This window comes from Pelodiscus sinensis, chromosome 32 (genome assembly GCF_052426305.1).
Source record: "Pelodiscus sinensis isolate ZL-2025 chromosome 32, ASM5242630v1, whole genome shotgun sequence".
Classification (NCBI taxonomy): domain Eukaryota; kingdom Metazoa; phylum Chordata; order Testudines; family Trionychidae; genus Pelodiscus; species Pelodiscus sinensis.
The window spans coordinates 5,356,033-5,370,164 of record NC_143083.1 but is presented as its reverse complement, the minus strand read 5'-3'; the positions used below and the strand labels follow the sequence as shown (position 1 = coordinate 5,370,164).

Below are 14,132 nucleotides of genomic sequence, written 5' to 3'. Positions count from 1 at the left end.
AGTATTTTCTAAGGCTTATAAATCTCAATACTATATTGAATACACCTGTTAAGGGTCTATTACTAACACTCTTAATTCCAGCCAGAAACAGTATCCTTATACATGAGAAAACATTCGAATCCCACAGAAAATGGTCCTTGTGTGACTGATTTCAAGAGGTTTTACATTAGCACAAACAGCACTAGATGTTCACCATAACATTCTATTAGCATCCCTCCAATATAGAGTTTCAAATCAATGCAAATACGTCAACTTCCAAGGTTAAAACTGTAGGGAGAGATCTTTAAATGATGACCTGGAAAGGAAAGGCAATTGAGTTTTATTTCACCTCATTTGTGTGTGCTATAAAGGCAAGACGAAGGCTCGAGGAGTTATCCTGCTACCTTAAATATCCAGTCCGGACTTTTCTGGTTTTGCTGAAGAGCACTAGGAGGCACGAGAAGACGCAGGGAATACTGAACCTGCAACAAAGATGTCTCAAATATACCCCGGAGTTTAAGATGCTGACTGGGTGCTCAGGGGCCCTGTGACAGTAAGCTTTGACAGACATTGGACATGTTTCCCAACTGCAGAACAAGGCTAATTCTTCCCTCTTCAGGATACATCTGAGGTAGTCTTATTGCAGTGAGGGGGCCCTGCTGGTTCTCCCAGCGCAGACAAGACCTTATTTTTGTGAGAAATGCGGGAGAAGCTGCGTGGACAATAGAGTGCTCCCTGACAGTTACTGCTCTACAGTAAGTCACTTCTTATGGCCAGGACAGGCCAAAGAAACATGCATTGCACAGTTGAAGATTAGTTTCATCTGAGCAGTGAACAGTTTGGCTATGTCTAAACTACATCCCTTTTTCGAAAGAGGGATGTAAATTAGATTGAAATTGCAAATGAAGCCAGGATTTGAATTTCCCACGCTTCATTTGCATAATCGCATCACGGCATTTTCAAAAAACGCTATTTCGAAAGTGAAACCGTGGTCTAGACACGGTTCTTTAAAAAAGAAAAGCCTTTTTTGAAAGCCTGTAAACCTCATTTTTTGAGGAGTACAGGATCTTTCGAAAAAGGCTTTTCTTTTTGAAAGAACCGCATGTAGACTGCGGTTTGACTTTCGAAATAGTGTTTTTTGAAAGAACGTGAGATGCGATTATGCAAACGAAGCATGGGAAATTCAAATCCCGGCTTCATTTGCAATTTCGAGCTGTCTAATTTACATCCCTCTTTCAAAAGAGGGATGTAGTTTAGACATGCCCTTTGATTCAGACACGCGATGACAAACAGAAAAGGCCACACATGCTAAATGCTGAGCAGTTACTGTTCCATGTTTAATGGGGCAGCTGACATGGCTCTAGACTATTTAATATTTGTTTCAAGTATTACTGATATTGCTGGACAGTTACAGGAATCATAATAAATTGATTATTTCAAGTTTAATATGTTACCATATTATTTTTCTTGGGGAAAATATGTAGAGGTCATTCTCTAGAAGAGCATTAACTTCATTCCTTCTACTTGGAAAGGTAAGAGAAACAACATACCCCATCAGATTTACTTTCCATCTTACTTTATTCACGTTTTTCTAGAAAACTCCTCCATAATTCCACAAATTTAACAAAAAGTTTAAAATTCAGGACAGAAACAATCCTGTAACTTATTACAAACATTATTCTTCTCTCTTTTAATCTTGGGGGCCAGATGAATTTCTTATAGTTGCGTGAAGACTTCATTTCCCAGTACAACCTTTCATATCCTCAAATGACAAGGTATTTAATACCTCGAGTTTCAAGGCAAATACAATTAAAAAAAATCTAGAAGCTGAAGTACTTATACACTTTTAGGAGTGCAAACTCATCTCTTTAGTTCTTGATGGCTATTTCATGCCTCATGAAAGCAATACCCATCTGATTTCAATTTATCTTTAAAAGTAATAACCATTACAAGGTGCACAATGGTTGTGTCTAGTTTTGACCCTTCAAAATGTCAACTAGCAAGTGCCAGGCACCTGAAATGATAAAGGAAGCTTCTTTTGAGTACATCAACTGTGCTATAGTACATGTCAAGCCATTAGTGGCTGTTGGACAACATTATATTTGAAATTTACTGAACCAACAATGACACAGGTCTCTGCATGCAGAGAATATGATGGGACAAGTTCCACAAGGGGAAGTTTACATGTTTTACCATCAAAATAAGTTAAAGGTCTCTGACAAGAACCGGTCCTAGATTGTTGCATCATCGCTCCTTACTAGTTCTGATGCTCCCACCTTGGGGAGCAGTCGAAGAACTTGTGAGGAAACCATTGCACTTCCGTGTGTTCAGGCACATCACAGCCCGTCTTACATGACTGTTGTGGCCACTGTTCTTCCTAACCGGCACTGCGACCTGCTCGCAACATTTGTCCATTTCTACAGTAAATGCCAGTAGTCCAAGCCTCCAGGCTTAATACAGATCAGACCAAGACAACTGGACAGTGTTCCTGCCCCCCTCTTTTGCCCTTTCATACAAAGACCAAGGACAAAGGAAAAGCTGTGTCTTGCTCTCACATCCATGTTACTCAGAAGCCTTCAGATGAATCATTACTTGTATATGCCCTTAGTAGCAAGCTGAAGGACATTTAGAGTAAACTACTGTTTTGTCAATTTTCCTTGGAAAAATCATTATGGCTAAAACAGTCAGACAATTGCATTTGCTTTGACAATGCAAGTAACTATGCATCGTCGTACAGATTTGTAGTGGTACTATCAGTAGCAGTATCAAAATCTCCTTTCTATTTTACAACTATCCATCCATGCTCTCAAGAGTGACACAAGAACAAACACTTTATCCACAAATACTTGTACATGGCATGTTCAGAATGCCAGTCAGCCTACTAGAGAATCTACAAGTGGAGCTTTTCTTATATGTAACTAAAAGGGGACACAAAGGTTGGGAGGGCCACGATTTAAGCAATTTTTCCTTGTTTGCAGAGGCATTCCTCATGTGGTCCCCAATCCTACCACTACCACCCCAAAAAACCTAATGATTTGGTAAAAATACCGGCAAAAGTCCTTGTGAGAAACAAAGTACAGCAGGTGCACACAAAGGAACACTATTGTTGGGGGAACATTTTCATTTCAGCTTTCCAAGATTATTATAAACAGTCTAAAAAATTCATATGTAAAATACCTTTTATAAAAAGAAGATTCCCCATGAAATAGTAATACTTGTTACATTTCACAAGTAAAGTAAAAATCGGGCACAAGACAGGACGGTGGCCACAGGGGGAGCCCTAGGCACTGCCACATGGCACAGCTCAGTTCAGGGACAAGCTCCTTGGCCCAGCTAGGCGCATCCTGATGAAGGTTCTGTTCTTAATACAATGGGGAAGTGCGTGCGTGCCCCTCTCTGGTCCTTTGTGCTATAGGTCTGGAAGCTATGTCATCCCAAGGCCAATACAGTGAAGTTGATTAAGAAGTGGGATTTGGGAGCAGGGAAGGGAGTTGATCAAGGGAGAAGAGAGTCTTGGGGACTTTTCAAACAGCTCAGTTCACACCGTTGCAGTTACAGTTTCAGGGAGGTGAAGGCCTCACTCACCATAGGACCCTTGAGTCTCTGGAGCGAGGCTGTTTGGGGCTTTGAATACCTCCATCCACATCCATACGCCCAACAAGTTTTGGAGTGGGGCTGGCTAGCATGCAACGGTATGGAATCCACTCTCTCCATCCAACATAGTCTGATCAAACACTGCTCTTCTATCCCCACTCAGCCCTGAGCAGCACAAGGGATCTGCAGAACATTAACAAGCTACGTCCCTGGGAACTTGCATATTGCGGTGTGATTTCCAGATGCAGAGCTTGAGACCAGTACTACAGCTTCATGCTTTCCTGGTACTCCTCTTAACCTTGCCATACCACATTCTTGTAACACAGTTTCTATCCAGGCTTGTAATTGTCCGTCAGAAAAAAGCCAGGTAAGATCTCCATCAGGTACCGGGATAGACCTGGCACGAGCGTGACGTTTCTATAAAGACATGTGACAGATGGTACAGACAGACAAAATTAACAGGAATAGGATCAACGTGACCCAACTCAAACAAGCTTATCATTATATTGCCACTTAAATCTCTTAGTTGCAACATTTCCATGATAAAGAAAGGGAACATCAAAACCAAGGGACTACGACAATTTCATGTTGAAAAGTGGGACAGCACATGGGGGAAGTCTTAGAATGATCTTTTTTTTTTTATACCTCATCCAGCTCCCCGTGGCACTGATTAAGAGGTTCTGTTTGTCTGTGTAGGTTATTCTGAGCTTTGCTTTCCTCATAGTTCTTTGCCAACAGCCCATTTACAACTGGCAAAAGCTTCAACTTGACTGGAAAAGTGAAAGTTATTTCTTTAAAAATACTGACTTTAGGCAAGAAGAGTTTAATGTATTTCTGAAGACATGACAGGTATTTCCCCCACCTCCATCTGGAAGTCAATGCTAGTTTAACTAGAATTAGTGTTTGCAATTTCAAACAGGTGAGAGAAAAACCTGACTTCACTCGCTTCAAGCCTTTGTTTTCTAGGGGTGTCCCAAGATAAAATACTCCCTTGTTTTGGTTTTCCCAGAGTATAGCCACTATTATAGGGGCTACTGTAGGAAAATTTCATCCTTGAGAACGCAGAACAAGAACCAATGACATATTTTGGCAAAGTTATTCAAACACTGAAGAATGAAAGTGAGACAGGTAAGTCCCTTCCAGAGCACAAAATGCTTTGAAGATCGCTGTTCAGCTTTCATACACTAAAAATTGTTCACAAGAGGCATTTTAACAAACAAACAAGTCAAATCTTATTAACCCCACCCTCCTTTAAAAAAACATAACAGAAAAATCACACCCTTAAAATCTTAAGACCAGCTAGGCCCTTCTTATACATACAGTACATACATATATATATATAATATATATATATAAAATATACAGCTTACAGTTTTGTAGTCCTATTACAGTTAAAGCAGACTGAAAGGAGTGAGACTTTGTTTAGGGGCTTGGATCAACAAGAAGTCTCAAAACCACAGCGGGAGACAGCAGATTCTGGAGGCCTCTTCAAAGAGCACAAACTGTCTCTCTGAGAAGCTGAAACACAGAAAAAGGTCCTGCACGCTGCATATTGAGCAATGCCTTCCAGGGATCAGATTGCAGTCACCATGCTGTATCAAACCGCTCTAGAATTTGCAAATGATCAAAAGTGGTAACTACCCACTTCCTCTGCAACAGACCAACAGGACCCATTGGGAAGCATTCTCTGTTGCCAGTCACATGGCTAGCTTTGTAAAAGCCAATCTTGCTTACACCACACAAACAATTCTTCACAGAGCTGGGTGCAATCCGACTCTCTTGAGTCACTCTGCAGGTAAGTTGGTCCCTGGATTTAGCCAAGAAAGCATTGTCCACATTTCTTCGGCTCTCAGAGACAGCTGCAAACGTATTCTTAAAGACACAATTTCTTGAAATAAAACAGAAAAAGGTCACACTTTTGTGTAGCTGGGAGTAGCACATCTTTTGCTCTACTCAGTACCTGTGCCCAAGCGTGTTTACGAAGCTAGGGAGGACAGACTCAGCAATGCGGGTGCTTGTTTGAAAAAAGTGCAGCAGGTTGTGCATCACAGAGCATGGCTGTTCTCTAAGGCAGTGCTTCGGGTGAATTGAGAGTAAGAAGGCCGAGTTCCACGGGTTTGTTTCCTGGTACCAAGAGATGGGATTTCTGGTTTCAAAAGCAGCCCGCTTCCAAGGCTAAGCGTCATGTTGCCACTGCTTCCAAATAACTCTGCAGCTTGCGGACGGTTGTTTCATCCAAGGAGAAAAGGTCAAAGTCAAAGGTTGTGTTGGTAACATTAAAATGCCCAGTTTCCTCAATGAGATTTACAATCTGAGGAGAAAGGAGCAAGGATGTGAGGAGCTCAAATTCAGCCATACCAGTACACAGGCAGGGAGGAAAGGTTTGCCCCCCCCGGTGCTCACAGTCACAAGGGGGCTTTAAAAGCAATCTTCTGACAGGGATAGGTGCCCAGCCATGTCATGCCTCATTTCTCCTATAAGTCTTGGCTGGCTCAGTCCGAATGAAGGCACTGGCAGGCCTTTTCTTTTTAAATCACTCAGGCATTTTAATGCTCTTGAGGATCCAGCGAGCCCAAGCTGGGTTTGGCTTGGACAAGATGGGGGGTAGGAAAGATCCTGCGCACCATATTTCAACCCCTTTTAATACAAGCAACTGATGTGCATCTGGATTCTCACTATGCTTGTTTGGTTTATTAAAGAGTGACCATTCACTTGTGGTAAGCTATACACTGCAAGTGAAATGACAGGTGCCACGTAAAACACCATGCCAATGTATCTGATGAAGTGGGTTTCACCCACGGAAGCTTGTGCCCTAATAAATCTGCCAGTCTCTAAGGTGCACAGGACTCCTCATTCTTTTTGCAAATACAGACTAACCTAGCTACCCTTCTGAGGCTTAGACCAGTGATGCAGGAAGACTCCCTAAGCTATGAGGATCTAGGTGGTGACTTATCACAAAAAAGACATGCTCTCTACCTGCTGTAGCACATTGCGCTCCCGTAACGCCATCAGCCGTCTGTGAAGTTCCACCAATTCATCAGTGTAGGCCTGTGAAAGAGAGATGGGCAAGACGAATAAAACAACACATCTGACATGTTTCCAGCACTGCCAGGGAAATAAAGCAGTTACTTCCTCAAAGAAGATTTTAGGCAGCTGTTTGAGGGCCTCCTGTCTTGTTTTTGTTCTCATTGCAAATCCGCCCCCCCCATCCCCCACCAATTCCATTCCCTCTTCTGCAGTCTAATTCATCAACTGTTGGTGGCTTGGGACTGAAATCCAGTGGCTCTGGGTCCAGACGCGTGTTTCATAGCGCACCATAAAAAGTCTCCCTCCAAACAAGCGGCTTGTGAGCCAAACCTCTGAACTCCGAGCCCCCAATGACAGGCTGAATGTCTCTTGGTGAAGCTCTGCGTTAGAGCCCTAGGAACAGTCTGTGCTGAAAGCTCAGGATGCCACGCAGGGGTGTTAACAGCGATGGGATTGTGACACTAATCCATGTTTGTATGACGCCTCCAGCCATACCCGAGGGAGAAACTTTTTGATCACACTGATCCCCAGGAAGTTTCGCTGCTGCCACATCCAGGAAGCAGGCGGACATACGCACTCTCCCCCACTTGCTGTTTTTAAAATTAGACCAGACTTTCAAGGAAGCCAGCCAAAAGGGCAAGTCTCTGATAGCTCACTCTAGCGCAGTGGTTCTCAACCCGCGGCCCACGCAGCACACAGCTGTGGCCCACGAGGATTCCTCAGGGCCATAACTAGGGTGAAGCAGGAGGGCGAGGGAAGGTAGGCACAAAAATGGCTGGCATGGGATCAGGCCCAGCAGCCCTAGCAGGATACCAGTGTGCTCAGTCCCCCACCCCTCTGCAGGACTGCTAGTTCAGTGACCCTAGCTGGTGCAGGCTCCCCAGCACTAGGACACAAAGGCAGGTGGGAAGGGGGGCTGCATGGTTGAGCTATGTGCTGCCAAGACAGGAGACCCGTGGGACAGGATGTGCAGGGGCCTAAAGCCTTGAGGGGTGCTGGGAGAAGGGCCCAGGGGAGTGGGGCTGTGGGGAGAAGGTACAGCCAGTCCATGGGGGACAGACTCTAGTGGGAGAGAGGGAGTGCGCATAGTTCCTGGATGGGGAGGTTAAATACTGGGGGGCAGGCAGGGTACAGCTGCCAGGGGGCAGTCCCCGAGTGGTGGATAGGATGCAGAAGAGGACAGTCCCTGGAGGGCCATTCTATCCCTGCAGGGTAGGTGTGTATGCACCAGTCCAGTGCTGGGGGTCTGGCTGCAAGGGAGTGGGCTGTCCCAGGCTGGTTGGGCATTCTCTGTCTGGGGGAGAAGGCTGGGAAGAGGCATGGGGTAGTCCATGACTGGGAGCATGGTGTACACACTGCACCAGGCAGGGCTTCCTAGCCACACTGTCAGCAGTAGCACGGAAGGGAGGGCGATAATACACCATGCCAGGCCACGCTCACAGTTAATTTTAACCGTCAATATTTTGTCTCGTTTTGCTAATTTAAAATGCTCTTGGTTGACACTTGGCAGTGTTGAAGTGAAAGGTGCTGTATCAATTGGAATCATACTGCCGCCATATGACCAATATTGAACCTTTTTCTGGTTTTGGGCAGATGCGCAGGTAGAATATATATAGTGTGTGGACATGGCCCACACAATGTAGAGAGAACGGCTTGCATGGCCCACAATGGCAAACAGGTTGAGAACCACTGTCCTGCTGCTTTCAATCAGAGGACAGGTTCTTTACCTATAAAGCTGTCCCAGAGTTATTCATGCATGTACCAGCAAAACTGAGCTCATTAAGCAACCCTACCAAGGCAAAGAAATCAGTCATGACACACACTTTAGCATAGCACTCATGTTTCACCTGGGGACAAGCATCTCACTCAGAACACACTAGGCTGACCACTGAAAGGATGTATTTCTGACCCTTCTGCTACCAAGTTCACAAGCAAACATGGTCTTTAATAGTTGAACATTGTTTTCTTCTGGTTTGCAGTCCAATAGGTAATCCTCACAGCGTGAACATAAAAGTAGTACAACGTGTGGCTCCTAAATGAAGGTATATTAAAGGATTTCTAAATAGGAAGAGCTTTTGTGGGCGCAACCCACTTGGTCATCTGAAGAAGTGGGTTTTGCCCACAAAAGCTCATGTTCTCATCTACATGTTTTAACAAAAGACAGGACTATGCAGCACTTTAAAGACTAACAAGATGGTTTATTAGGTGATGAGCTTTCGTGGGCCAGACCCACTTCCTCAGATCAATATGTGGAAGAAAATTGGCACAACCATATTTACCAAAGTGATACAATAAAAAAAAAGTGAACACATAAAATTGACGAATCAGACTTTGGTATATATGGTTGTGCCAATTTTCTTCCACATATTGATCTGAGGAAGTGGATCTGGCCCACGAAAGCTCATCACCTAATAAACCATCTTGTTAGTCTTTAAAGTGCTGCATAGTTCTGTCTTTTATTTCAGCTAGACCAGACTAACACGGCTGCATCTCTATCACTAATCTACATGCTTTGTTAGTCTTTAAGGTGCTATTAGTCTATTTGTTGTTTTTTAAGTTCTTCCTGTTACAGACTAACTGGGCTACCCCTCTGAAGCTTTTTTACATAGGAAGAGTTCTCCTACTGAAACCTTTCAGGATACTGAAGAAATCAGCCAATCACAGTTTGACTGTTTAGCATTTCAGTAACTTAAATAACGTGCGTGGTTCAAAAAACCTAATGAAGCTGTCCTCGAGGGGAGAAAGAGGTGTCCACTGAGCTAAAGAAAGATCTCGACAATGCAAGGTTCTGAGCAAGTGGAATGTGAAACAATAATCGACCTGCCATGCTCTAAAGCAGGGCTACTCAACTTTGGAAGCCCTGGGGGCCACAATGATACAGCACATGCCAAGGGCTGCAACTTAAGTGTGGTTGCATATACATGCAAATAGCTTCTTTCATACTGACAGGCATGAATGCAAAGCACTTCCCACAATGCCCTGGGGCTTCTGGCACCTCGTCCCTGGGGGCTAGACACCCTGTACCTGTCTGTTCCAGCCAGCCCATCTGCTTGTATCTTTCAATGCTCACCCCGCCTGGGAGTCGCCTCGCTGTTGGGGAGCATGTTCCCAGTGGAGGCCACGTTCAAATGACCCCATCTGCGGGCTAAGCCCCATGTAAACCCAAACTGCACCGCGAGCCGCAAACAAACAGGCCGTGTGTTGAGTAGCCCAGCTATAAAGCATCCTGGTAAAGATCAAACACAGCTTTAAACTACCTTGTCAATAGAGGACGAATGACAAAGAGCCAAGTAAGCAAACTACCCTAATAGGCAACACACGGAAAGGATGTGCTGTTCCTTTCTTACAAACACAACACTTCAGTCATTTCATTTTGAGCCAGTACTTCCCGCTTCAGTATTTCAGTGTGCAGCCTTTAACGGGCCAAAATCATTCCAACTCCTCCTGAGATCTTATTTTCATGGAGAAATGTCCTATTGTATCCCACTATACGCTATGCCTACTCTAAGCAAAAGTACCTTGTCATATGTTCCCTTCTTTAGGATCTTTTCTGGCTTGTTGCAAGATTCTGGACTCTTTCTTCCCGAGGCCTGAGAAGAAAACAAATAAGGGTGGGTTGCGACCAATAATTCAGGCAGGGCAGAACTGTCATGGTTTGGCAGTAGAGAACCCAGTGGGAGGAAATCCTCTGGCTGACCTAGGCAGGGAAGTAGATGAGCTGTGGAGACAGCTGCCTTTGGCACAAGACAGAACCGTGATGCAGGGATTTAAGATTGGGGGGGAGGGGGAAGGGGAGGAGTCTCTCTCCATCACTAAGTATTGATCAGAGACTTGGAAAACACAGTCTTGATCGACTGGGGCTAAGGGCATGATCACAACCTCAGCAGCTCTGCAACGTAGAGCAACAGCTCTTATTTTTCACAGTGCTGGGTAAAGAAGTGAACTGTATAACATGAAAATGTTACGCTTACAAGTAAGAAGTCCTTCATGCTGACAACTTTGGAACCTGTAAGCAAAGGCAAACATTCACATTGCTAGCCAGCTACAGAGAATCTGGTCAGGAAACCACAGCAGTCATGGCCTACTAGCTCCTAAGACCATTCTCTAGGAGTAGCAATAAATGGTTTCCTCTGTTCATTTTTCACTTGTTTGTGATATGACTTCCATCCCTTGACAAATAAATTCACAATTCAAAAGATCTCTCTCAGAAAACTGGTTTCAGAGAGGTCCTTGTTAGTCCGTTTCAGCAAAAATAAGGTGTCTGATGAAACAAAAAACAGGACTATGTAGCTCTTTAAAGACTAACAAGATGGTTTATTAGGTGATGAGCTTTCGTGGGCCTAATAAACCATCTTGTTAGTCTTTAAACAGCTACATAGTCCTGTTTTTTGTTTCAGCTACACCAGAGTAACATGGCTACATTTCTATAAGGTGTCTGATGGCACTTTCAAGACTAACAGATTTACATGGAGTGGTTCTCACAGTACAATAAGTAATTTCCCATTCAGGTACTCTCACCTTCTCACCACTGTTGGAGATAAGCCACATAGATTCTGATTTAATTAGCACCGTTGTTACCTTCCCATTTCTCACTCTTTCTTCAGCATCTGAGAAGTGAGTTCTAGCTCACAAAAGCTTATGCTCTCACCCTAATAAAGTTGCTAGTCTTTAAAGTGCCACCGGACTCCTTGTTTTTTCTTAGAAAACTCTTTCTGATGTTTAGAATGCGCTTTGCACTTACTAGTTGAACATCATTTCTAATGGACCTCCCAAAAAATTCCTTTCCATCTTGGCGTTGTTGTACGCACTTTTTAGTCATCGGCTAAGCTCTGTTTGTTTAATGGGGAGATGGAGAGCTTTGCTTACAATATAAAAACTAGTTTGTTATTCTTTTCTGAATTCCATGCAATTTGTTGCCCTTTTGCTGGCAAGATGCTAAGAACTGCATGCAATACATTAAGCCTCATTACTGCCGATATAAGACAGTTTAAAACTCTGCTCCTAATTTGCTCTCCATAACCATACAGTCCTCTGAGTTCCAAGGAGCCATACTGTACAGAGATACTGTACAACAAATCACTTCCCACTCAAAATACTTGATCAACTACTGTTAAAATTAATTTCAGATTACTATTATTGAACTATACTAGAGTAAAAGCTATTCCTATTTTCTACAAAAGCGACGAGGAGTCTTGTGGCACCTTATAGACTCACAGATGTATTGGAGCAGAAGCTTTCGTGGGCAAAGACCCACTTCGTCAGATGCACATTTGTACATTTCACATGCGTCTGACAAAGTGGGTCTTTGCCCACGAAAGCTTATGCGCCAATACATCTGTTATTCCAGTGGCCCCAACGCGGTGCCCGCAGGTGCCATGGCGCCCGCCGGTGCCATGGCGCCCGCCAGGGCATTTGTATGCGCCCGCCAACAACCCGGGCTGGCCCCGCCCCCCAGCGCGTGGCGCACTGGAGGCACCGGCCCCAGGCGCGCGACACTCACCGGCGCCTGGTGCGCGGCGCTCGGGCGGCCCCAGCCCCGGGGCACATGCGGGCGCGCGGCGTCGGTGCCGGCCCCAGGCGCGCAGCTCGGGCGGCGGCGCCAGCCCCGGGCCCACGGCACAAGGGGCTCGGGCGGCCCCGGCCCTGGCGTGCCCCAGGATGCACGGCCCCGCCCCCGGGCGCGTGAGTGGCCCCGCCCCCGGGCGCCCGGCGCGAGTGGCCCCGCCCCCACGCGCCCGGGAGCCCATAAAGGTCGGGGACCACTGTGTTATTCTATAAGGTGCCACGGGACTCCTCATCGCTTTTGCAGATTCAGACTAACATGGCTACTACCTCTCTGATCCTATTTTCTAGTTGGCTTACTGCATAGTAAGTTAGCCTTGGGGAGATCACAGTATTAGTGAGTCAGAAAACGTGCTGGTTGAATTTGTATGGAGCCTCACAAGTAGGTAAAGCACCTGGAACTTGGAACACTGAAACTGACTTGATGTTAAGTTGATAGTGCTCCTCCCCCCACTCCTGCCAATTAAAGTGAGCCCTTGAAGGGACCAGTCCCACAGTTCCTTCCACAGGCAAAGCTTCCAGGGTGTTCATTCTTGCCTATTTAGGAGATGCAGATCCAAGACAAAGTCAATAAAGGAGCATGGAGATATACATGTTGCAAATACCTTATTATTAGCTGGGGGCAGTTTCTGACTGGGAGGAGGTTCTCGACTGGGCAGGCAGGAGTCCGCACTGTTGTCACTGTCACTGTCGCTAAGACTCAATCTGAGAAGCAAGGAGCACAGAGTTAACATCACCTGTTATTAGGAAGCTGATATTTAGCTATATGAGAAATACATGGATCAAAAATCTTATTTTCATAGTTTAGGTTGCAGTTGTGTTTTGGTCAACGTGTGGTTCCAATTCTAGGGATGTTAAATTTAGATTAACTAATCAAATAGTTGATGGGCTTTCCATCGACTATTCGATTAGCCTATAAGGGCACCTCCGCCTTTGAACTGTAGCAAGAGCCCTTCTGGACCTTTGCTACAGTTCAAAAGCTGAAGCCCCACAGGGAGTATGGGACCATCAGGGGACTCCTGCTGGCTCTGCGCTCCCTGGCGTCTCAGCCTTTAAAATGTATAAGAGCTCTGCTGGGACGCTTGTACATTTCAAAAGCAGAATCGCAGCAGAAGCGGCGCAAGCAGAGGCTGCTTCAGTCCCTGCTAGCACCGTTTGCGCTGTGCCTCTGCTCCCCCCCAGCAAGGGGGAAGGGGGGTGACTAGTCACATCACTAGTTGACTATTCAATAAGCTTCTGCTTATTGGATAGTCGACTAGTCTCTTACATCTTACATCACTACCCAACAGAGCACACTTCAATGTAATTCAAACTAAATAAGACTCGAAATGATGATGTGCTATTGCTCCTGCACAGAGACTCAGCATTCCAGAATGCTGTCAGCACTGTATTCAAGTAGCATTAAACATTTACAATGAATAAGGAGGGAAACCAAGACATTCCCACTGAAGGCTTATCCTCAGTGCATAAACATGCAAAACCAAAACAACCTCAACTCGATTGACCAGAAATTGCACAGACCCGTAAAAAGCTCCAGAGTCCTTTTTTGTCACTGTGATATAGACAGAAGTTAATCCAAGTAGTATATTTTGTGGTGGATAGAGGATCCCATTCAAAACCTATAGCTGCTGCTTGGGCTAAGCGTTTGATTTCAAGTGTCCAACATGAGATTTCAAATCTTGCCTAGAGCAACATACCTTGACGGAAGAGACACAAAAATCCAACCATTTCTACTAAAGCAGGTAACTGCTTTGGGCCAAGTCCTGCAGAAACTCAGTCTAATCAGTGAGAGTCTGCAACAGGATTTAGAATTACCGTGTTTTAGCGTATATAACCCGCTCTCGTGTATAACCTGTGGTTTTTCTTTGCTGTGTAAAAAAACGTAGATTACCCACGGACGTGTATAACCCGAAGGTTCTATAGGCTAATTCACGGTAATTGCACATACCAAGATAAACTGCCAATGTCCT

At 45.0% G+C, this 14,132-nt stretch overlaps 1 protein-coding gene across 3 annotated transcripts in view; it reads right to left on the bottom strand.

Annotated features, from left to right (window-relative positions):
- Nucleotides 1-1,538: 1,538 nt before the first annotated feature.
- MLLT1 (MLLT1 super elongation complex subunit) overlaps nt 1,539-14,132 on the bottom strand; it is a 52,817-nt gene continuing 40,223 nt past the window's right edge. For 2 of the 3 annotated variants that reach the window (XM_075903165.2, XM_089774909.1), the window contains exons 9-12: nt 12,768-12,867; nt 10,119-10,190; nt 6,550-6,621; nt 1,539-5,884 (exon numbers count right to left, since the gene is read on the bottom strand). In XM_075903165.2, coding sequence (XP_075759280.1) covers nt 5,756-5,884; nt 6,550-6,621; nt 10,119-10,190; nt 12,768-12,867 — 373 coding nt within the window. In that variant the 3' untranslated portion in view covers nt 1,539-5,755. The remainder of the gene's footprint in view (nt 5,885-6,549; nt 6,622-10,118; nt 10,191-12,767; nt 12,868-14,132) is intronic. The other variant, XR_016348190.1, reaches the window with a different exon arrangement.